Here is a 24,015-nt window from a genome sequence, read left to right as displayed (position 1 = left end):
ACAGACACAAGATTCATTAAACATCTGTTTGAATAAATTTATATATTTAATATTCATATGTACGATAAAAATGGCCCACATTCTGTAATGATGGGCTGTAGCTTCAGCTACTACTCTTCCCTGTTTATGAAACAGAACACAAATAAGAAAATGTAACACACAAAACCGTATCATATTCCTTGTTACATTAATTCATTTAAATTTAAAGTAAAAAAAGAACAAGAGCATCAATATATTTTCTAGTATTAAATTATGTTAGATATGAGTGTTATATTCAGCAGATGTCAACTGTTTTGATGAGTTTTTTATGCTGAGCCACGAATTCTTTTCTCAGCGATCTGAGCCATCTTCCTCCTTTCACTGCAAAAAAACCCAACAATGAATTCGGATCAGTATGTTGTTTTAATGCTACATGAATATACTGTACAGAATTTTTTTTTATTATTATTTATTTTTTTATTTTTTAACATATTAGAGGCAAATGTTTATACTCACTCCACATATTTCATCCCTCTCTGGGTCCATTTCATTAAAGGGTCGGCACACACAAACTTGCCTGGAATGTGGAAGCTATGGGAGACAGTGGGGGAAAAAAAGAGGACGACACGTGAGACACAAGAATCAGTCACACCCGAGACACTGTTTCACTTCCTGCTTGTGTATAGATTACAGTTTATGTATTAACCCGAGAGAGTCTCAAGTACACACACAACACACTCAACAGGTTGTTTTGTTTGGTCACACATTAGCTCATGGGAAAACACAGGCGGGGAGCAGTTGCAGTTTTTTCTGCCATGAATATTTTAGGAATAGTTATGTTGTAAGTACCCTGGCGCAATATTACTCCATTAACAGTGTTGATTCTTTTAATATATTTTATCACACTACAATAACTTAAGTGTAAGTAACTATTCACTGATGAATGGATTCATATTTGATTGCTAATATTGAATCTCACATTTTTACAATTTGGGATCTGGACAAAAAACAGACATTTAATGATAACATGATGGACATTTCTCACTATCACCATGATGAAAAAATACATTTTGAATGAAAATCATTTTTGTCATTGCAGCCCTATTTCTGAGCAACGCACATTTAATATTAATGCACAAAATTGTCCATTCAGTAGGATATTTATCTTACTGACAAATCTGACTGTTTCTACCTGGAGCTCACCCCCTTCTCACTCGTGTACCTGTGCTGCGGTTGTGTCATAATTTCTCCGCTAATTCTCAGCATTGTACCGTGACGGGAGACTGGACCATTAACTCACACAATGGCATTGATGTCACAGGAATTGTTGATGGTCTGGATGGTGTAACCCAGCAGCCGGCGGTGTGATAGCGGACGCCTGGTGTACCTCAGGCAGCAGCTCACTACAAATACACACACACAAAAATATTTGTAAACAAAACAAAACAAAAATGCATGAGCAACTTTGTCATTCTCAAGCGGGAACGCAAGATTTTAATTTCATGCTTTCTAAGCCTCATGAAAATATTAAATATGAATGAGTTATTTGAGCTTGCCGATACTGCATATATTACGATAACACAAAGAGAAAAATGATATAAAACTTTTGCACTTTCTTGGCCTTTTTCCTAAATTCATTAAAACCCTTGGCAGGGATGACAAAAAGCCTTCACTATTATAGAGACCCAGGGTGTTGTATGTTTTACAAACATAAGATGAAGGACTCACCTGACTCAGTGCTGCGGATAAAGCTGGTGAAGATGACGAGGCTGAGGATGAAACACACATTTCTGTTTGCCATGACTCCACAGTTGGTTTGCTCGCTCTGCCGGTCTGCGGTAGTGTGAGGCTGCGGTAGTGTAAGTATAGTGTAAAGTGCTCAAAGGCATTTAGTCAAGCATGTGGCAGAGAAAGAATAGTGCTCGGACCTTAAGTAGGACGTCGCTGGGATTTCCCCCCCCGAGTCTGTTTGTGTTATTGTGTAATTCCAAGTGCGATTGCCTAGACATTGGAGGCGAGCCAGGAACCAGACAAAGGCACAACTGCCGCCTGCCAACTTTAATCTTCAGGTGGGAGGAAATGAAATACCTCATGATAGAGCTGTATAAAACTACTGAGTCTGTGTTTTGTATATTGAAAAATCAAGTGGCTATAATCTATATTTTTATAGATTATACAGATTGACTGGACTCCAGTTTTGACAATTCCAGCGATATTTGTTAACTTCATAAGTTTTCTCATAGCTACACACTTCGTTCAATAATGCGTCCTTTGATTGAAAATACTTAATCCCAGCAATGTGGGGGAAAAGCACTTGTTGAAAGAGAAAAATCTCAACTTTTAATGGTCGCCAATGTGAGACAGAAAAAACTGCGTCCACCTACACGTGGTAGTTGCACTCATTGGACGATAGCTGTCAATCACACAGTGTCCACAACATCATGTTTGAGATTGAAACATAAATTCCTCAGGAAAGTATGTTAAAAAATCCAGTGAGAATTAGAGTAATTTTTCTTATGGACTTCTATAGAAACTGATGTCTTTTTGCAACCAGTGGAGTCGCCCTCTGCTGGTCATTCCAGAGAACACAGGTTTCAGGCACCACCACATTGGCTTCACTTTCCGGACAATGAAACTTTGTCCATTTTTTAATTTTTTTTTAAATAATGGTGTTTTATTGACTGTATGCGCACAGGCATAAAAAAACCAAAACGGAGACCCTTCCAGCCCCTCCCCCATTACCTCATCTTACAAGCTATTCACTAACCCCCTACCTGGCAGCAACACCAAATTCCATTTCCCCAAGTTAATCATTTCACATAAAAGAGACCTGAGGATCTAAAGGCCAAATAACCTCATCACTGCTACAGTGACCTGTGATGACTCATTTGTAATATGTGGGTGAGTGTTGGAAAAATACTACTCCACATGAGAATGGTGTTGGACTTCTCTCAGGAGCGCAGAGTTGAGATAGCGATGTCTGAGTAGAGGCCGAAAAAATAAACAGAGGCCTTTGTTGAGCAGAAAGTCCCTCAGTTTGCGTCAGAAGCTGTATTCGCTGACTAATCTATTTAATTTGGTTCGCTGCCACGTAAAGTGGCTTTCTACTTTGGGTGTATGAGTGGAGTAAAGTGGCATCATTCGTTGTCAACTATGTTTGTGACGACACAATTCTTAGTGGTATGGATGTCACTTCTCGTCTACGTATACACCTCATACGGCGCCACAACTGTCACTGACCTGACTTGATCTTGGAATTTCCTGTTCCCACCAATTAGAAATTGAAGCCCAACCACATTGGTCGAGTAAGGTGTACTTTAAATGTAAAGTATGTTCCAACTACATGTACAACTAGGGATTGAAGCAAAACGCCATTGAAAAAAAACCAATGTAACTATTCAACCAAATTTAGACCAAATTTGACTTTTACCCAGCAAACCGTCACATAAGTGGTCACCAAGGTTGGTTTTGAGTCTTTATTATTTCAGTATACTGTTTATTGTGCTTGTATGGTGGATTTTAATTAACAGAATTAATTTGTGCTTAAACAAATTATGAAAAATGAATTACTAAAAACACGTTTGATCTGGTCCCTGGTGTTTCTGATGACGTCTGTATAAATGTTCCAAGAACAAATAAAATCTCTGTCATTGAGTTAGTTATGATAATTATTTCATTACAGGGGCGGGTTCATTTACCTCATAAGAGCTATGACGTGCTAGCTGTGATTTCTGCCTCCAGAATGCATCCATCTCAAGACTGTGTCAACCACATAGAATGTGTGATATTGTCAAAGATAATTCTAGTTAAAAGGTGCGGCCAGATTCTTCTCAAATGCTTTGACACAATGTGTGCACGATGAATAAGTAATACAAAAAGACATGAGCAGCAAAAGCACATTTACCTCTGAGCAACACACCTTTTTTTATGAATCACTAACTGCTCTGTCAGTAATTTGTATAGCCATGTTGTGAAAAAAAACACGTAGCAGAGAGGGAGGTACGCTGGTGATTTGAATATATATACTGTATATATATATATATATATTCAAGGCAAACTTGCGATAACCAGTACTAATAACCTGATGTCATCCATGGCTCTCAACATTTTTATTTCTTTTCCTTTTTTTTGGCTCTGGCACTGAATGTCTCGGAACAGTCGTTGAATCAATAAGCCTCCCCTAACCGGAAAACTGGTACAAACTCCAGAGAACGTAGTGGCCTCATCCTTTTACCTGGACCTTGGATGACCATGACCACGCACATGAAGTCACATTACACCTCAGCCTCGAGGAGCTAAAAATAGCCAACGAGCTCGAAATAGTAACAGACGATAAAAAGTGGGAATGTCCAGGCATGTGACCTTGTTTACAGTGGGGGGGGCGGCGGCTGCCATTTTCTTTTGCAGGTGTGAGAGGTGCCCCGGACCACGGTCAATACCAATAGACAAAGAATTTGGTCCGACCAAAAGAGGTGGTCAAACTGAAACAAGTTTCTTTTTGGACGGTTTGGACTTTTGGATCAATCACGGGAAGTCGAGGCCCCTAGCTGTCATAGAAGAAGAAGAAAAAGAACGGAAACAGATGGATGGCAATCTTGGAACGTCGGTCTAACACTTTGGGCCTAGGCTGCTATATCTCAACAATAACTTGACGATTTACCGTGTACATTCATGGTCTCCAGAAGACCCGGGTTGATCCCTTAACTCGCCTGTACTTTGTGTTGACTGCATGTCAGCAATTATTGGCTAAAAGGTAAAAAAAAAAAATTTGTGAGGCCTAAATTCAGCCTCACAAAGCTGAATTATTGTCTTTGGGTTTGACATATTCTATATAATGGGGTTATTTGGGTGAAGCAAGTCTTCAGAAAGTAAAACGTATACTAGCTCACTCTCCCTCCAAAGAGCCTGATCGCAATCCTGGAATGCTGAGGAGAATGTCAAGGCTATCTGCCACAGATAGCAGCACGCTTGACTCAACAGGTAGTTTACTTAGATCTAATCTAAAAAACTGGTGGGAAGCCAGATAAGGTGATGAAATCTGCAGAGCTGTGGGAGGAAGTGAAAGTATAGTGGGCAGTGATGATGCACAAGGGTTGGGCAAACAGGTTCGGGGGGGAAAGCTTAAAGGGCCAGATAATAATGAATGAATTGTTGATTCAGCTCAACCTTCAGGTGTTTTTGGACAATCTGGCAAAGAACAGCGGAAAGGTTAGGTTGGTGTAAACCGCCCGCTCGAGTATGAGGACACCATCTCTTCACAGAAGGTGAGAGACCATATGAAAGCGTCCGAGTTGTACACGAGACTGTAGTCTCAACTTGGCCAATAAAAGAATACCAAAAGATTTTCCAATAGCTGCCCGCATAAATACCTCATTGACAGGTGACAACAGCTCCATTATTTCCAGGTTTATTGCAGCCAGGTTTAAGCGACTGTGGAAACACACAAGCACATACATACATCTAACAGTTGAACACAGGTACAGACAGAGGAGACATATGACCGCCAATTCATCGAGAATATCAAGGAACTCTAATGTATTACATTCTCACAGATATAAAGGCAGTGGTGGTGTGTGCATGTTTCAGTCAATCATCTCAGCGCGGCTACTTTTACTTCTCAAAAACTTAAGGCATTGGGCTTTGGCTGACAGAGGCCTGAGCAGTCGACAGCGTGTGCGTTAGTGGTCTCTGGAGGTCACAGAGTTCGGCGGTTTGGCAGGTTTTGGGGAAATGTAATATCCGCATTGACGGTTTGCAGTTCGTTTTTTTGACGTAGGTTGAGGTACTGATACCATGTGAGACACGTTTTAAGGACAGAGAAACTTTTTCACTTCTGCAACATAATCAGCGAGTTAAGTGATTAAGCCTTGAGTCTGGTATTTTGACATCTTGGTTTTTTCGAGGGGAACCAGAAGTGACCATATAGGGAGCAGTGGGGGGGGGTGGGCGTGCCAGAGAGCTGGTCCGCTGTGAGCCCACCTACACCTGCAACCCCCTGCATCTATTGGTCGGGACTAGCTGACAGTCACACCGTAGCCGCGCCCCGACGCGTACCAGGCTCCGTCGTCTGTTTTTGCCCTAAGTGAGACCAATCGTCGACAATCGTGCTGTATTGCAGATTTGAAACCATCAACGTTACAAATCGAGTGAGAAGCGGAGTCTCTTTCTCTCAACGTTCTATAGGAGCAACCAGCGGAGTCGCCCTCTGCTGGTGATTCAAGAGAACACAGGCTTCAGGCACTTTGGCTTCACTTTCCGGACCCGGTGACTTTGTCCATTCTCATAAACAGTGTTTGGTAAGGACCGCCATGTTATCCCAAAATAAATGTAATCACAATTTACAAGCATTTTCTCGTGACACACATACATGGAAGTGCATTCGTGTTACAGGTGAGTGTCTATACGTTTTCAATGGACTTTTTTTTAAAGAGTTTAGGCCACAAAACTGGAAACGCTAACATTTCAAGTACACCGCTGGTATCGCATAAAACGGAAGAAAGAATTCCTTGTTTGCTACGGTGCTTTTTTTTTTTTTTCTTCTCATAAGATCCTCAAGTACAATTAAATAGAAATATTAAATACACAATCGAATGCACAAAAAGAGTAGCGCTGGCACTGAAGCGCCTTTGGTCTGGTCAAGTCGGACTCTGTGCGGAGACGCACGGGCGAGCAGCCACTCAGTCGGTTCCCTGTGTGAACGATTGCAGAGACGACGCCGTGAAGAGGCGAGGCGCAGGAAGAGACGAGAGAGAGAGAGAGAGAGAGAGAGAGGAGGCCGTGCGGAGTGGATGGCGGCGAGCGGATGTGCATGTTTCCGCAAAACAAAGAGTCTGTCGTCGTCCCCCTGCGTCCCATCACGCGTCGTCCTCCGACTGTCCGTCGCTCGTCAGCCTCTCTCGCTCTCGGTGCCGCTGGATGGCTCGCCAGATGCGGCAGAGGACTCCGCCCCTGAGGGGAGAGGGGCGGGGGTTAGTGGTGGCTGCTTGGGGCGGGACGCTATCAAAGAGGAAGATAAAATCAACTGTCTGCCACCTCACCTTAGAGGACAAATAACTTCATTGGCTTTTATTTATTTATTTTTTATATCAGGCTTTGAATCTGACGCTGAAACTATAAAAATGGCAAACGCCGATTTGGGTCGCGTCGCCGGCGTCCTCAAACGGGAGCGCGAGACGGCGGCGGCACATTGCCTCGGATAGAAAAGACGTGGACACACGTATCTAATGTGGAAACAGCCCCGACGAAACTCAAACCGCAAAAACCTGCCCGGTGTCTCGCGGAAAAGAAACCTGCAAGGTGTCATAACGCGGATCCCTTAGGCAACAGCTGATTCCGCAGTCAGATAGCCTGCAACCATGTCGACCGGGGAAAGCTACACTTCAAAATCCACGAGAGCATTCAACCTTTTTTTTCCAAAATGGCTATTCAATAGTTTATGGAGGCCTAGAGAAGCTGGGGCGACCAGCAAACCCATCGAGGGGGCGTCTTTAATCCCGCGAACCCCTTTTAAAATAAGACAGGAAACACAGAGTTGATGGAGCAGATACCGTAGACGTAGACAGCGGAGGTCGTCTTTGGTAACGTCGTTGAGAATGTCAGCCAGCGTGTATTCCTCCAGCACAAACTGGGAGAGAAAAAACACAAGAGGGACCAACTGTAGTTCACAGCCACTAACACACACACACACACACACACACACTTTTCTATACGTCTACGAAGCTGCGGGCGGATGTGAACAACGGCCGGAGCAGATTCGTCAACCTTGTCTATGGTGTCTGCGTCCGCGCCCTGCTCCTTCAGCCAGTCCATGAGCTGCTTGTCGGGCTCGTGATCCGCCGGGATCTGGAAGATGGACGGAGGTGAGACGTCTATGAGGAAGGGAGAAAACAAAAAAACGGATTCAGTGAGCAGCACGAGACGACGGATCGATGAGTCGGCCGACCGGTGCGTTTACCCGGGGGCCTGAGTCGCACCCGGACCAGGTCCAGTTCGTGCGCCCTCTGCTGCAGCGTGGTCTTCAGCACCTGCTGGTACTCCCTCTCCTTCTGCAGCAGCTCCTCCAGCAGCCTGCAGGGGGCCACGGCAGCAACAGTGACATCAGTTGCAATAAGCTCCATACTCCGCAGACACACAAACAATTAGCTGCGTGTGTCATCATCCTGTGGGTTTTTTGCCGCCCATGACGCCCATTGATCGCCTGAAGCCCTTGTGAGTGTTTTGTTTTTGTGTGTGTGTGTGTGTGTGTGTGTGTGTGCTGCGTGCGCTTGTAGGGTCACATTCCCTCCATCTCTTCCACCTCAGTCACGTATTTAAGCAGAATTTCATCACCGTGACTGTTCACACGATGTGCAATGATCCGTGTGTGTGTGTGTGTGTGTGTGTAAGTGAGTGTGTAAGAAAGTATGCGATTGCATCTTTCAATGGCTCACCTGAATTTGACCTCAGCGGGGGGATCCATTTGATGTGAATCATTAAAAGTGTATTTAGCGTACGAACGCTTGAGTAAAGGCGCAAAAAACATGTGACGTGAGGCAACAGTGACCTTTGACCACCAAAATCACATCAAGTCGTCCTCAGGTCCGGGCGAATGTTTGTGCCAAATTTGAAAGAATAAGATCAACTTTAGCGACCCCACGCCAGAGCAATGTACTTGTGACTGCAGCAAATAAAGTCAAAAGACTAGGCAACAAATTGAATATAAAAAATACAGGGTTATGTTCATACTACACACAAATAAATAAACTTAAATTCCTGAGATATTGCGTTCCAAGGACGGGCGGACAATCAGACGGAAAATGTCACGCCTCCGGCTATGACTGTCGCCGACACGTAGGCGTACAGCTGCTGCTGAAAGTGTTGGGGTTTTTTTTTTACGAGTGTGTGTTTACCGGTTGGTCTCATGTTTGAGCCGTCCCAGCTGCGCTCCCAGCTGCTGATGCGAGCGCTGGTGCTCGTGGGAGTGGGCGGAGGAGGTCAGCGCGCTGACCGCCGAGTGGGCGGGGTCGGCCGGCGGGCCCGAGTCGTCGGCGGCGGCGGCGGCGTGAGGGGCCAAAACGGGCCCGAACTCCGCCTCCTCCTCGTCCACCTCGTCCTCCTTCTCGGCTCCCTCGCACTCCGACGCCGGGCCGAAGTGGGTCTGCAGCTCTGTCGGTTGGAAATAGGGAATTATCTTGAAACTATTATGTAGAAAATACCCCGGAATTTTAAACATGAATATATCATAATGCGGCCTTACATTCAAGGGTTAAGGCCATTACAAATTATTGCACATTTATTGTACATTTACAATAAATGTACAATACATGGTTACATTTCTGGTGACATTGTACAAATATTTAAAGTTCTGCACGTGTCCACTAGGTGGAGGCAAAGGTTCAGGCAGGGCGGCGGCTGAGCGGGCGCCCACCTGGGATGAGGATGGTGATGGCCGCCTGCACGGCGCGGCGGATGATGTTGTCCATGGCGAACATCCAGTGGGGCTTGATGTGATGATTCCTCAGGACCTTGTTCACCTGAGAGCGTCACACGCACGCACGCACGCACGCACGCACGCACACACACACACACACACGAGAAGAGATTAACTACAGGCCTGAAATGACACGACAAGTTAATTTGACTAAATCAGCTCTTCTGCTATGAAGGACAAAAAATGAAGTGAAATTACCTTTTTCCTCGCAAATTGTATTTATTTATTTGTGTATATGATTTTTAATTTCTGCATTTATTTATTAATATTGATGTTATAATATGTCATTTCATAATCTGCGTGTTGTCATATGCAACTCATGATTCAGAGAAATCTGGGACATTTTTGTTCATAACACATTGAGTTATCACAGTTGACTTTCAATATTTTCTACAACTTAGTCCTTGTGGTGTATTTTCCATCAAAATTCAAAATTCATATCAAGGGGAAACAATAAAACTTTGTAAAAAATGTTTTGGTGAAATTGTGAAATGGAAAAGATAGATAAAGATAGGAAAAGATATTCAAATCATTTTTGGCAAAACCTGAGGAGAGTGAGTGGAGTTGGTTGTAATATAAAACCTCACCACTAGATGCCGCCAAATACATTCACACTGTAGTGTCTCATTCATAATCCACAGCACATTTATTTCTACTCCAAAGTCATCATTCATTTTATAGAAATCTTGCCTTGCTATAGTACATAGAGATGATGTGATATTTGAACAGGTATTATCTTTAACTACATTTGCTCACATCAGCTATTTTGATATATGAGCCAGTGTGTGTTTGTGTGTGTGTGTGTGTGTGTGTGTGTGTGTGTGTGTGTGTGTGTGTGTGTGTGTGTGTGTGTGTGTGTGTGTGTGTGTGTGTGTGTGTGTGTGTGTGTGTGTGTGTGTGTGCGTGTGCGTGTGCGTGTGTGTTCGGTTCTGACCGAGTCCTGGAAGCCGAACAGCACCAGTTGGATCTGGTTGATGTAGGTGGAGTCGAAGTCCAGGTCCAGCTTGAGCTTGGAGATGGTGGCCGCCATGACGCGTCGCTCCGGGGAGTGGATGAAGTCTCGCAGGATGCAGATGATCTGCTTGATGTGCTCGACAGACAGCTGGAGCTCCTCGCTGCCCTGTACGCACATATACACACAAATATGCAAACACACACGTACACATTTACACTCAGAAATCATTTGAATTTCATCAAGGCCATGATTTATGTTTACTGAGCCCGTAAGTCCAACGATCCTAATATAAACTCTATTAGTGATATGGTTTAATGACAGATTCATGTACAGTAGTTGAATTTCAAAGTTACTTTATAGTGTATGTCAGAAAGCAAACTGCAAATTTATACATCGAACGTAAAGATAAACTCGTAGGTAACTAATAACTGATACTAATTTAGAGTCTCTGGTTGTGACCTTGTTATTTTTGGAACCAGACGTAGAATTGGGGGTGTGGCCTGACTTAGAGCTCGTCCACCTACACCTGCAACCATGCACCGATTGGACAGTACCAGCTGTCAATCACACCGTATCCACACCACGGTGCTTTATCGCCTATTTTACACTAAAGTGACCATAATTTACTAAATGAACATCATGCTGTACTGAAGAAGACTCGGAACTAGAGATTGAATAAGAAACTCCTCAGGAAAAAGTTCACTTCAGTTCACTCATAGACTTCTACAGACACAACCAGTGGAGTCGCCCCCTGCTGGTCAATCCAGAGAACACAGTCTTCAGACACGACGGGGTGATGGTATATGGTTTTTATATACAGTTTATGGTTTCAACTCTCAAAAGAGCCTTTGAAAGTGTGTCACAATGTGAGGAGCCGGCAAAAATGTCCGCACTTTCCCAAAATGTCCTCGCTGCGGAGGTCACATGACTTGATTCGGTCCACGAAAAGCACACGAACTGGCACACACACACACACACACACACACACACACCTGGATGTAGTTCTCCTTGAGGTTGGAGATGACCTTGTCCTGGTCGTCGTTGAGGACTTTGTACAGGATGGAGCGTCGCTCACTGTCCTTCTTCAGCAGGAACAGGCCGCTGTCCCGGTCCTCGGGGGACGGGGGGGCACTGCGGTCCTCCGACACCGAACCCTCGTCTGGCACACTGCAACATACACGCACACACACACACACACACACACACACACGGTGATGTCACGGCGATATAAATCGCGAGACAACGAGCACACAATGGATTTACGACGGGGCATTATTTACAGATACAAGCCTCTCCTGGCGACTGTGTGTGCCCAGGAAAGTGCAGCGGCGGCATGAGTCAGCGGCGCACGCCGTGTGCACGCCATGTGCGCGGGCACGCCGTGTGCACGTGTGTGTGTGCTCAGCCCGCCAGCTGAAGCTCATAAAGTGATCAGACCTCATTATGTCAGTGTTGTAAAAGGCGGCGGAGCACACGGTGAGCACAATGAGGCCACCTGCCAGCACACACACACACACACTCACATTCACACACACACACACACACACACACACATTCACACTCACATTCACACACACACACACATCTGCAAACACATGCACATTCATTCACATCTTCCCACACAAACTGTTCCGTGCCGGCAGGATTTCGTCAGCAGAAACACACATTGTTAATGCTCTAAGAGAAAGAGTTCCTCCGGTGATTTGTTTTTTTTCTCATTCATAAACATTTCTGTCACGAGAGGGGTTTTTTATGAGGTCATCAAAGTGAATATGCCAAGTTGACGTGAGTTTTTGTGCAAATTCTGAGACGGAGGAGATCTGAGAATCGGACCTCTTCTTTAAACTTGACCCAGCTCATCTGAATGAACTCCCACAAAGTGTGATGAAACACACACACACACACACACACACACACACACACACACACACACACACACACACACACACACCTCAGGTAGTTGGAGTTGGGCGGTTTGAGCAGGTTGTCGGACCCGGAGCTCTTCTTCTTCTCGAAGAAGACGTCGTGTTTGGAGTCGCAGTCGGGGCTCACGGAGCCGTGCTCGCTGCTGCTGCTCCCGGTGGCCTCGCATTGCAACTGCACCGGCAGGGACACGTTGTGGATGTAGTCTGCCGGGGGGAAAAAACACACACACACACACACACACACACACCATGAACAGCTGTAGACTGTAGACTAATTCTACTACACAAATGAGGACAGATGGCGGATCTGATTTGTTGTGGATGACACTGTACGTTGCCCTCTTTCCCAGAATCGCATCACGCCGTATTTTCTGCGCATTTCGTTTGTCAACCTGATGGCTTGAAGGCGATCTTGCTCTTCTTGCCCTTGGCGTTGTGCCTGACGAACGTGTCCTTGAGCAGGTCCGAGGCGATGGCTCTCTTGTGGGGGTCGGGCTCGAAGCAGCGCAGGATGAACGACTTGGCCTCCAGCGACAGAGACTCGGGGATCTCCGGGTGGATCTTGAACATGCCCACCTGGAGCGCAAAGTTAGGAAATCAAAGCCGTGTACAGAAAGACTTCGAGATAGATATAGTTATACGCCGAGTCACCGTTTGACCGACCTTAAACATGGCTGCCTGCGGCTCCCCCAGCTCATGGAAGGGCGGCTTCCCGGTGGCCATTTCTATGATGGTGCACCCGAGGGACCAGATGTCAGCCGGGGCCCCGTACCCCCGAGGGCCCTTGTCGATGATTTCCGGCGCCATGTACTGCAGCGTACCTGCACACAGACAGCGTGATAGTAAACCTGGGGATATCGATTTTCCCTATCAGATTAGCAGCAGCTACTGTAAAAAAAAAACAGAAACGTTAGAAGACCTTTTCTGGACAGGTGGCAAAAGTTTGCATGTCATAATTAAAAGATGATTTCCATCCTCACTGGGAATGAACTCTGACTGTAACTTGCATCCAGCAAATTAATTCGAAACTTTCAGACTCATGAGATTGGAGTTGCTTCAGTCCTGAACGTTGCTATGGGAATAATATGTTATATATTCTGATTATCGTTTGGTCATTGTCTTATTTTTTTTATCTGTGAGTATTTTGTCCGTCATTCTGAGCAGATTTGGCATTTGTGCTCTCAATGCAGATGTAAACAGAGAGAGAGAGAACAAACACACACACACACACACACACACACACACACACACACCTGCTAATGAAAGGTAAACACCCTTCTGCCTCCGCCTGATTAGCTGATCTAATTGCACACCTCGCCGGCCCGCCGGCTGCCAGATGGCCCAGAGAGCGCGCACGTGCGTACGCGTGCACGCGCACCGAGTGTTTCCATAGAGGCCGACGGTGACTCTTGATATTTTGAGGGGTCATTTGATATTTGCACTTAGTCTGGAACTCGGGACTGCAGCATTTCTTTTTCTACGACTCCACTTACGCCTGCCCGGACTGCATTAGCACTTTGTGGAGCTGGTTTCATCCTGCGCGAGTCATTACTGTTCAGCCTCACGTGGCTCTATTCACAGTTATTCTGGTGATACGATATAGCACGGAAAGATCTCGTCATTCTGATGTTGATAATGTTGCCGTGAAACCACCGATTCACACCTCAAAGTTCCCCAAGTACAAAACGTCTTCGTTTCCATCCGTCACCAGGAGCAATGGAAACGGACCGAGTGAATAAATCATGAGAAATGCGAGTCGCCGGATGAAATGTACGTACGGCGGAAAACTATGGCCGGACGAAAACATCCGCTTGGAGCTGTGGGGAAACTAATTAGTCCCACAAATAAATGCATGAAGCCACATTTCCATCATGTTTTCTACTTCCTCTTGCTCCTTTACATCGTTACATCATCTTCTCATGTGTCTGTTGTGTGTCATATTGCTATTTTTTATATTCCCTTATGTTTTTATTGGATGTTATACTGATGTTTGACTTATTTTCACCATCCACTGATCTGCTGTAATAGAGATTATTCTATTTTATCTTATCTTTTTTAAAGCTTATTGTATCTTACTTCTACTGCAATAGTTTAATGGCAACTGAATGGAAAATATGCAGTTAACCTCAACAAACCGACTATTAATAATATTTGCATAACTGGAAGTAAAGTTGATTTAAAGCGACGGCTCCGTTTGGATGGAAACCTGCTGTTCTTATATTGCCTATACGTTGGAGCGCCTGGGAATATCTGTAATCTGGGGGATTTTTTGGGCACTTCAGCTACAAATAAATTGCATGTTTTCATGTGTTTTTTGTGTGTGCGTGTGCAAAATATAGGCAATTTATTGCAAGAAGTATTGGCGTGGTTAAGTTACCGGTGAATGTTTCCGTACAGGGGTTGACTCCCGCCAAACGCTTGGAGGTGCCGAAGTCGGAGATCTTCAAGACGCCACTGTAGGTGTTCACCAAGACGTTATCACCCTGATGGACAGACAGGCAGACAAATTAAAATATTACTATAATTGTATATATATTTCACAATGAGGAAACTTTAAACATTATCTGCAATAATAACAAAATTATGCCGATACATGTGCAGTGATTTAAAAAAAACGAAGGTGTAACTCTGTTAATGGCGGTTCTGTTCCAGCAAGTCGGTATTAATAACGTTAACGGTGGCTGCGACTTTTATTCAGTGGTTCTATTTACAGGGCCCTGCAATAAATTATACTCGCTCCCTGGCGTAACGCGGTAGATCGGCTGAATGAAAAGAAACAAAAGAGCCATCAGCAGTGTTGGATTACTTCCACCTGAAATGTGAAAATGTCTGCGGTGAAAAAAAATGGTAAGGGGAGTCAATCTTTCTCAGCTTGTTGCCTCTCACAGCGTTTTCAGTTTCAGTTTTCAGTTTCATCAAAGAGAATATGCCAAGTTGACGTGAGTTTTTGTGCAAATTCAGCAAAGCAGCTGAGACGGATGAGATCTGAGAATCCAACCTCTTCTTTAAACTCAACCCAGCTCATCTGAATGAACTCCCACAAAGTGTGATTAAACACACACACACACACACACACACACACACACACACACACACACACACACACACACCTCAGGTAGTTGGAGTTGGGCGGTTTGAGCAGGTTGTCGGAGCCGGAGCAAGATAAAACTTGCAAAGACCAAACGCCGTATGGTCTTTGCAAGTACTGAGGCTTAAGTTGAGCACATGTACCAGATCTTTACAAAACGTCTGTGTTATAGAAGTCTTGTCAGAAGGTTTGGGGGGTAAAGACGTGAAGGATCCAGAGTCGCAGTGAAACTTGTGCGGCGGCGCTGCGCTGTACCTTGATATCTCTGTGGACGATCTGGTTCTCGTGCAGGTATCTGAGGCCCTCCAGGATCTGCCGGGTGTAGAAGATGATCGTGGCCTCCTTCAGCGGGCCCCACTTGGACCGCAGCAACGCCGACAGGCTCCCTGGGGAAAGGAGAGAAGCAGTGTCCAACACCTGTCATGAAACGGGAGGACGACCAGGCGGTTAGAGAGACCGCCCAGTGGCCGAGGGGGGCGAGCAAGCACCGATCTCTAAAGAAACAGACAGTTTGTCCCCAATGAGTTTCTTCCACAAGAATATCTGCCCGCCTGCCCAGGTACGGTATGGCATACTCCACCGTATCTTTCTGTCCCGTACAAACGCACCTCCCGGCACTTGTTCCATGAAGATCTTGATGTATCCGTTCTCGGAGACGGAGCCCAGGTACTGAACGATGTTCCTGTGCTTCAGGTACTTGTGAAGGGCGATCTCTTCGTGGAGGGGCTGCGAGTACCTGGTTCCCACAGCAAAGACAATTTATCCCTCATTTCATTATTCAGGTAATTCCAAATCTAAAGAATTAGAAAAATCCACCCGACACCTACCTGCTGTCTCTCTCTGGGATCTCTTTGATGGCGATCCGGACCTGGTTGCTGAGGTCTCGCCCGGCGTACACCACTCCGTAGGTTCCCCGCCCCAACACAACCCTGTCCTCCGTCTCATCGGTGTCATACTCGTACTGTCAACACACACACACACACACACACACACACACACATATGTACTCTTTATTAACGATCATCAACCGGAGCTATAAACATAGATATTTCATGTAAAAAGCGATGTTCTGACCTCCAGGGTGTCTCCATCTCCCTCCCCTTCCAGCTCCACAGCATTTCCTGTCCCGTCAGATATCATCTCTTTCACCATGGAGCAGAATCTGAACCACACACACACACACACACACACACACACACACACACACACACACACACACACACACACACACACACACACACACACACACACACACACACACACACACACACACACACACACACACACACACACACACGAACACACACACACACACACACACACACACAAAAGCATTATAATTATCTCCAATTCATGGCTAGGCCATGCTGTGATACAAACACACACACACCTACACAGACACGTCTAGAGGTGTGTGTCCTCACCGACCGCACTGCTCCTCAGTGGAGAAGTAGATCTGGAAGTCGTCGGAGTTGTCGTGGACGTAGAGGAAGCAGCAGCGCTCGTCAAACTTGCTGATGCTGCCAACGGGATATTCAGATTGGACCGAGTATTATATCAAAATGTTGTTGTTTTTTCTTTCTTTTCTGTCTGTGATTTTCTCACTTCCATGTAATGTGATCTCAAACTTTCCATTGGAAGTTTTTACTGTGCATGTAAAGACCAATTCACAAGGGCATTGGACAAATGTTGGTCAAGTGGTCATTCAGTTCAAAATGCAGCTATTAATATATTATAGAATATTATCTGGTATCATGTATGATATCTGAATGACCTTATGATATTTAAAATGTCACGTGTGACTTTCAATCCAAAATTAAAGTGAAAGTGAAAATGCAAAAAATAACTTTGCAACTTGTGAAAATTTATCATAAAAATATTGGCTGAACAATATTCAACATGCATCTTAGCAAAATTTCCTCCAACTGTTCAGCCATACAGTACCTAATGCCTTTTATGGACGTTGCGGTGAAGTTCCACTCGTGGATCCCTTTCTGCAATGAAAATTTTTTTTTTAATTTGCACACAATTTGTTCACTTGTACTCTTGAAGCTCAGATATCCAACCAGGACAAAAGCATTAGAGGCTAACTAAGAATTTAATTCTTAAAAATATGCAAATCAATGTGACGCAAATATTAAAATTATTATTCCAATTAATCTTACTTTCATCTGTCAAGTCACTTGCTTCCTGCGGATTATGTTTTATTCACTGTATGTTTCCATTGCACTTTGTTGGATTCAGTTTTTTTTTAATTAAAACACCTTTAGTTTTTGCAATGCTTCAAATTTTATACAAATTTTCAGCGTTTTCGAAGTAAAAATTGAAAACACACTTCAAGTGATATTCTTACTGTTTCGGCAGGAGAAACGTGCCAAATGGAGACGTTCTTCTCTTCCGCCTCGTTGTTGATGGACACGTAGGAGGGCTGGTAAACCTTTGTGGGCTCCAGGATCAACACCTGCGACGGACAGACAACAAGAGAGATGAAAAGACAAGTTTGCATGTCTCTGAAACACTGTACCTGAGGGCCGGGTGCGTATTAATATCTCCAGCGTGTCTGTGTGTGTTTGTACAGGAAACCGCAGGCGATTGGTGGTGCGCTGCGTGGCCTCCACGATGATGTCCATCCAGAAGTTGAGTCTCTCGCGCAGGGGCGAGTGCTCCACCGTCTGCTTCTTGAACCTCTGGATCAGCTGCAGGTTCTGCACCACCGACCGCAAATACCTGGGAGAAAGAGTTAAAAACCCTAAATCACAAGGGGATCTGCAGATTTATCCCAAATTCCAAAATGGCCGAAATGAGGATTACCTATTGAGCTGTCAGACTGAAACTTTAAGGGTGCAACTTTCTAATAACGCCTTCGTCAATACGTTATTAGTGGCTAATAAAAGATGACTGATATTTTACAAAATCAATCATTTCATTAGCTTTAGCTAAATTCGTAGATGGCGAGGACACTGTGGATTTCGTTAGGGTCCTTTTACACCTCCAAATGCATATATAATACTAGCTATATTGATTACCTCTTGAAATACAAGTGAGCACCCCATTTTCAGACTGTCACCCAGGCTTTGTTAAAGAGAACGTGTGTTCACCAGAGCGGCGGCTTCAGTTTGAAGAGCTTCTCGGCCGCCTGCGTGGCCTTGGGGATGTCGTTGGCCAGCATGCTGACGGTGAAGAACTGCCCCACGTCCCAGTAGTTGTTCATTTTTTCCAGGGAACCCTTGCGCCCCAGCAGACTGTTCAACCTCACGCCTGTAGGATCGTAAACGGGTTTTTGTAAAAACAAATCGCGAGGCAAAGATGGCACCGCCAATTAGAGCACGTGAACTAAACAGCATTGGCCTTTGAAAGTAACCGGCGCGTGTGAAAAAATGCGTGAATCCGATTCGTTCCGGCTGCTCCGAGTTTCCGAACTCGCGGTTCCTCTCACCTATCTTCCTCAGTTCGATGGAGCTCTCGAACTGCTGACCGGCCACGATGAGCAGGACGGCCAGGTTGATGCCAGAGTAGAGAGTCGGCTGCAGCTCGAAACCCTTCCTGTACCTGAAGGGGTGGAGCAGGGCGGCACATGCATGAAGACGCGGGGGCGAATGAATAGACTCACGCCGCGTTCCCGTTGTACCTCGGGACTCGGAGGGCTCCGAGGTACAACGGGAACGCGGCGTCGGGCCACGGCGAAATGCAGCCCTCACCACTGTATGGCATTGTCTCGGTTCTTCATGTCCTTGCAGTCCGAGTCCAGGAAGATGTCCTTGTATATGCGTCCGCAGAGGCAGAACATGTCCGGCGCCGGGTGCTCACACGACTGCAGCACCTGCAGCATCACCGTCAGGGCCTGCTCCCGGTCACCGGGGCTGTTCCTCCTGCACTCATGCAGACACGGGGTGGGGAAATTATGGGCCGTGACTGCGAGCGTATGAGAGTAAAAGAGTCTGAATGCGGCTGCTGCGTGGGCCCTACCGATTGAGGGCAAAGGCGTAGTGGAACTGGATCATGGGCTGCGTTGCCAGATCGCAGGTCGGCAACATCTCCAGGGTTTGCACCAGCTTCACCATGGCATCGTAGTCCTGGTTTTAAAAAAAAAAATAGGAGCGGATGACGCTCGGCGTTTCATTATCGCAAAAGATATTTGTTGGTTTTTTTTACCGCCCGAGTGGCGCCACGCCGTACCTGTATGTCTCTGTAGGAGAACAGCAGGTTCATGACGATGTCCTGCGTGAGGACCTCGGTGTTGTCGATCCGGAGTTTGATGCGGGACAGCTCCTTGGCCAGCTCCTCGCCCTGGTACTTCTCCCGGGCCTTGCGGATGTCGTTCAGCAGGGTGTCCTTGTAGGAGGCGCTGCGCGAAACGACGGCACGGCGACAGGAGAGACGGATCAGGTGAGGCGGGAAAAGACAAAGCAAGCGCTGCACATTGGTAGCAGAGACGGGTGTGAAGGGAGACACTGGAATGAGGAAAAGTGGGCGAAAAAATCTTATTGGTGTCCCGCCTTAAATATAGTATTCTTTGACCCCTTGCGACTTTTAAACACTGCCACAAAAGAGCAGCTGCAAATGAGGCTCATGGTTTTTTTGCAGGTTTTCCCCACAAGGTACCCACATTTTCCACTTTCCATCTCATTCCATTCTCATCTTTAATCCCATTCTCATTCCGTCCCCTGACATTCGCACACAGTTTAATAATGTCCTGTTGAAAAGAACTATCATCATTTTCCTGTTATCTACAAGATACAGGATGGTTCCGCACGCAAACCAATGATGCATGCTATGGGGCAAGATTTCCTCCGACACTGGGCATTTTTAAACTCAATTCCAGCAGCGGCGACCGACCGCTCTGGATTTCCTCGTGTGTGTGTGTGTGTGTGTGTGTGTGTGTGTGTGTGTGTGTGCGAGTCTCTCACCAGGACGTGACGTGGATGTCCTTCAGCAGGCTGGTGAAGCGGTCCGTCAGGGGGACGCAGAGCGGCCCCAGCAGGTTGTCCCAGCTGGGCTGCATGTACTCACTGGCCCTGCGCTGGGCGTCGCTCTCGCAGCACATGTACTCGTGGCTGGGCGTCACTATGTAGGGGATGAAGTAGTAGTTACCACTGGAGGCCTGGACGGAGAAAGTGAAGGCAAACAAAGACAAGCCCTGTGTCAGATGCTGAAGATGATGCGAGGCTCTAAAAGGATCTCAGGCGGGGAGGAGACAGCAGAGGAGACAAGCGGAGTAGAGAGTGACTATCGAAGGGAGAATCAGTTCACAACTGAGATCGTCTGGCGACAGCAAAGGTTAACACAAGCGGTGACACTCCCTTTTCCTACGGTGGCCCCGAAGTGCCAATCACCACGGCAAATCACACAAAAACTCCGTCTGTTTGACCTCTGGTGTTTTCCCATTTGTCGTTGTGATTTGATACCTCAGGGCCACCGTACTTTCCTGTCAACACCCACAAACAACACAAAACCAAGCCACACAAGCAAACTCCAACATCTTATTGCCTCTCGCTCGTCCAATCTGTGGCGTATTAATGACGATCACGTTTCCTCTTTATATATATTTTTTGTTCCTCTTTTTTATTTGCCCTTTCTGCCTCGTCGTCAGGAAACCGGGCGGAGCTACGCCGGGAACCAGCCCGGGCCTTTAAGCAGATCTTTATTATTCTTCAGGTGCACTTATTGTTCACCACACTGGATAAGATCAGTAGCGAAATAACTCAAAATGAGCACTGCACATGACAAAATTCAATCTGCTTATTTCATACAGTGTATTTATGAAGATACCATCATGATCCAGACACAAGATGAAGCGTGTTCATCAACTCTAACTCTATCCCTCTTTGGCTTCAGGCGCTGCACATTGTTATGGGATTTAATTTGTCATTCACGCAACATCTCCTGGGAGGGGGGTCAGTGGTTTTAGTCCCGTTCTTTTCAAATTTTGCTGTTATTGAAATTATTATTAGTCTTTGACAGAATCTCCCAGCATGCTCTGGTGCAGCACGGAACCTACTTTATTGCGCAGTCCAGAGCCTCTGTACTCCGGAGGCAACTGAACCCAGGGAAAACCTAATGCTGGAGCACGAGAGGCCTTCTCCACGCACACGCACGCACACGCACACGCACACACACACACACACACACACAAAATCAGTTGCTATAAATAATAGCCACTTATAATGGAATGGTACGTTAAAGGAGCCTGCCACACATGACTTAGCGTGTGTGAATGTGTGTGCATGTGTGTGTGTCTGTGTGTGTGTGTGTGTGTGTGTGCGTGTGACAGCAAGAGAAAGCATGTACAAACAGCAGTCACGCATATTATTCCACAAATAGCACGAGACAGTCTGTGCACAAAAATCGCACTGAAACACACTGAAACACACTGAAACACACTGAAACACACACACACACACACACACACACACACACACACAGACACTTGCCGTGTTTTTCTGCGCCACCATGTCCTGTGAGGAGATACAACAAAAAAAAGCCTGTCATAATAGATTTGGGCAACAGAACTACAGTGTGTGTGTGTGTGTGTGTGTGTGTGTGTGTGTGTGTGTGTTTGTGCTCTTGAGTTACACTGCCACATAACTACTTGAAGCAGCTGTTTCCCCCTGGCAGCACAGTGTGCGCACATACACAAACACACACACACACACACACACACACACACTCGCACTCGCACTCGTCTGTAAATAACTTGGGTGGATGACTTTGTTCTAAGGAGGCGCGAAAGGTATGGCGTCCATGAACTCTGATCACACCAACAGGAAATTCAAAGCAGGTGTGTGTGTGTGTGTGTGTGTGTGTGTGTGTGTGTGTGTCGTGTACCTTCAGCGACTGGGCAGTGTCGGGGTCGGTGTCGTGGTACAGGATGACGTTGTTGGCCATGTCGAAGCTCTCCCTCACGCCCAGGTGGTAGAACAAGGAGGGCTGCCGACACACATCGCTCATATCCACAATCGCGATGTCTGGATGGAGGACGGTCAACAAGAGGGGGATGAAAGATAACAACGCCAGGCCTCTCAGAGCACATTTTGACATTTAATATGATGCATTTCTTTGTACAAATGAGAAGGCAGAGTTTAATCAAAGCCTCCTAAAATGTAAATGTGCATCAGGACAAAAGGAGCTCGTCATGTCTCCCTGCAGCAGTTTGTTCCTCTGCTGCATTATGAGCGGATAAGGACAAATGTGGCACGTAATCCTTTCCTGGAGCTGGTAGTTTGTTTTAGAGTTTTTTTTATGAATTGCAAATTCCAAGAAACATTGGCCTCCGAGGATAGCGACAGGTATGGATCTGTTGAAGGATAATACAAATATTTGGGCTTGTCTGCTGACAGGAAGAACCTGTCCTTCTGAGGTGTAGTCCTGGTTTAGAGCCTGTAATTATGGATTCACAAGTACTGAATGTACAGGGTGCATGGATTAAAGATCTCTAATAGCTCTGCCAATCACATGGTAAAGAAGATCCCTCATGAATCAAAGGAGGCACCGACACAAAGTCCTCCAAGTAAACGTGGAGCTGCTGGACATGAAAACGTGCTTGGCTCATTCATCCATTCACTCGAGGCTTATTACAATAAATCATTCATATGTTTCAATGTTCTGTTGTCAGTCCAACATTGAACCCCCAGTGAGCTCAGTTATAATTCACTTATGCAGCCTTGCAGGAACAGTTTTTGGAGTCTATAATATGGTCACTGCTTAGCCGTGCACGCATGCATGCGCACGCAACAATAACACCGTGGCCCCGCAGCTCTGCAGCGTGCGTGTTGCGCGGTGGCACGATCCGTTGGTTCAGCATTGAGGTGCGCGTCTAACCGTTGCTCCACGCGCCGTGGACGCAACTTTTGGACCAACTATCGGGCGACTTTTTCCAAACAAGTTGAGTCACACACACACTCACGCACGCACGCACGCACCTGCATCGTAGAAGCTGTCCAGCACCGACGTCTCGCCGAAGTCCAGGCGGCCGAAGGTGACGGTGGTGAGCAGCGCGCTCTCCGCGTCGCAGGCGCGCTGCAGACACTGGAGCGCGCCGGACTCCGGGCTGCTCGCCATCACCGACTTCAGCCCGTCGTTCAGCACGTACACGACCCGCAGGGAGCGCTGCTTGAACGGCAGACTGGGGCTGGACACGTCGCCCCGGTCCCGTTCCACCGCGCTCGGCCCGGCGGAGTGCTCTCCTCCCATGTCGGCGACCTGCGCGCTTTGCCCCGTCTCCATAGCGAGAACCTGGGGGGAGAGTCCTGTGCTTTTCTCTCCTTCCTTCTCCGGTTACCTTCCACCTCTCTGCTTTAATCTGTCTCCCCCCCCCCCACCCCCCTGCCCCCCCACCTTGTCCCTCCTTGTCGCTTCACTTGTTGCGCACCTGGCGTCGCCGGAGCGGAGCGCGTCGGAGTGTGTGCCCCCGCATCTCCACCTCATTAACCAACATCATCCGCCGATTATCTCGCACCAGGAAGCCCCGCTTCCCCCCCTAGACTGGATCCGACTAGATCCCCGGGAGAGAGGAGGAGGAGGAGGAGATGAGGACAGAGGGAGGAGAGAGAGAGGGGGGGACAACATCCACAACATCCAATTTATTCTCTTTATAATTTGG

General features: G+C 46.4%; 2 protein-coding genes across 5 annotated transcripts; both read right to left on the bottom strand.

Annotated features, from left to right (window-relative positions):
- Window positions 1-23: 23 nt before the first annotated feature.
- ccl20b (chemokine (C-C motif) ligand 20b) lies at window positions 24-1,916 on the bottom strand. The gene is made up of 4 exons (XM_035618897.2): window positions 1,708-1,916; window positions 1,280-1,382; window positions 496-570; window positions 24-360 (listed from the first exon to the last, which is right to left on the bottom strand). The coding sequence occupies exons 1-4, from the start codon at window positions 1,778-1,780 to the stop codon at window positions 306-308; spliced, it is 306 nt and encodes a 101-aa protein (XP_035474790.1). The 5' UTR covers window positions 1,781-1,916; the 3' UTR covers window positions 24-305.
- A 3,454-nt stretch (window positions 1,917-5,370) lies between these two features.
- On the bottom strand, window positions 5,371-23,710 carry map3k15 (mitogen-activated protein kinase kinase kinase 15). 4 transcript variants are annotated; one of them, XM_035618891.2, is made up of 29 exons: window positions 23,336-23,710; window positions 22,242-22,381; window positions 21,848-21,871; window positions 20,324-20,517; window positions 19,593-19,761; window positions 19,383-19,489; window positions 19,115-19,285; window positions 18,853-18,965; window positions 18,515-18,674; window positions 17,993-18,143; window positions 17,770-17,877; window positions 17,361-17,410; window positions 16,841-16,936; window positions 16,491-16,578; window positions 16,244-16,377; window positions 16,025-16,152; window positions 15,672-15,802; window positions 14,706-14,811; window positions 12,992-13,149; window positions 12,721-12,904; window positions 12,355-12,532; window positions 11,396-11,570; window positions 10,383-10,568; window positions 9,386-9,491; window positions 8,868-9,123; window positions 7,934-8,046; window positions 7,741-7,847; window positions 7,527-7,603; window positions 5,371-6,927 (listed from the first exon to the last, which is right to left on the bottom strand). In XM_035618891.2, the coding sequence occupies exons 1-29, from the start codon at window positions 23,637-23,639 to the stop codon at window positions 6,834-6,836; spliced, it is 4,008 nt and encodes a 1,335-aa protein (XP_035474784.2). In that variant the 5' UTR covers window positions 23,640-23,710; the 3' UTR covers window positions 5,371-6,833. The 4 variants fall into 4 exon arrangements, with proteins under 4 accessions (XP_035474784.2, XP_047185780.1, XP_047185782.1 ...); XM_047329824.1 differs by having other exon boundaries at window positions 14,724-14,811; XM_047329826.1 differs by lacking the exon at window positions 7,934-8,046.
- Between the last annotated feature and the right edge of the window lie 305 nt (window positions 23,711-24,015).

The sequence above is a fragment of the Scophthalmus maximus genome, chromosome 21 (genome assembly GCF_022379125.1).
Source record: "Scophthalmus maximus strain ysfricsl-2021 chromosome 21, ASM2237912v1, whole genome shotgun sequence".
Lineage (NCBI taxonomy): Eukaryota > Metazoa > Chordata > Actinopteri > Pleuronectiformes > Scophthalmidae > Scophthalmus > Scophthalmus maximus.
This window is presented reverse-complemented; position numbering and strand designations above follow the sequence as displayed.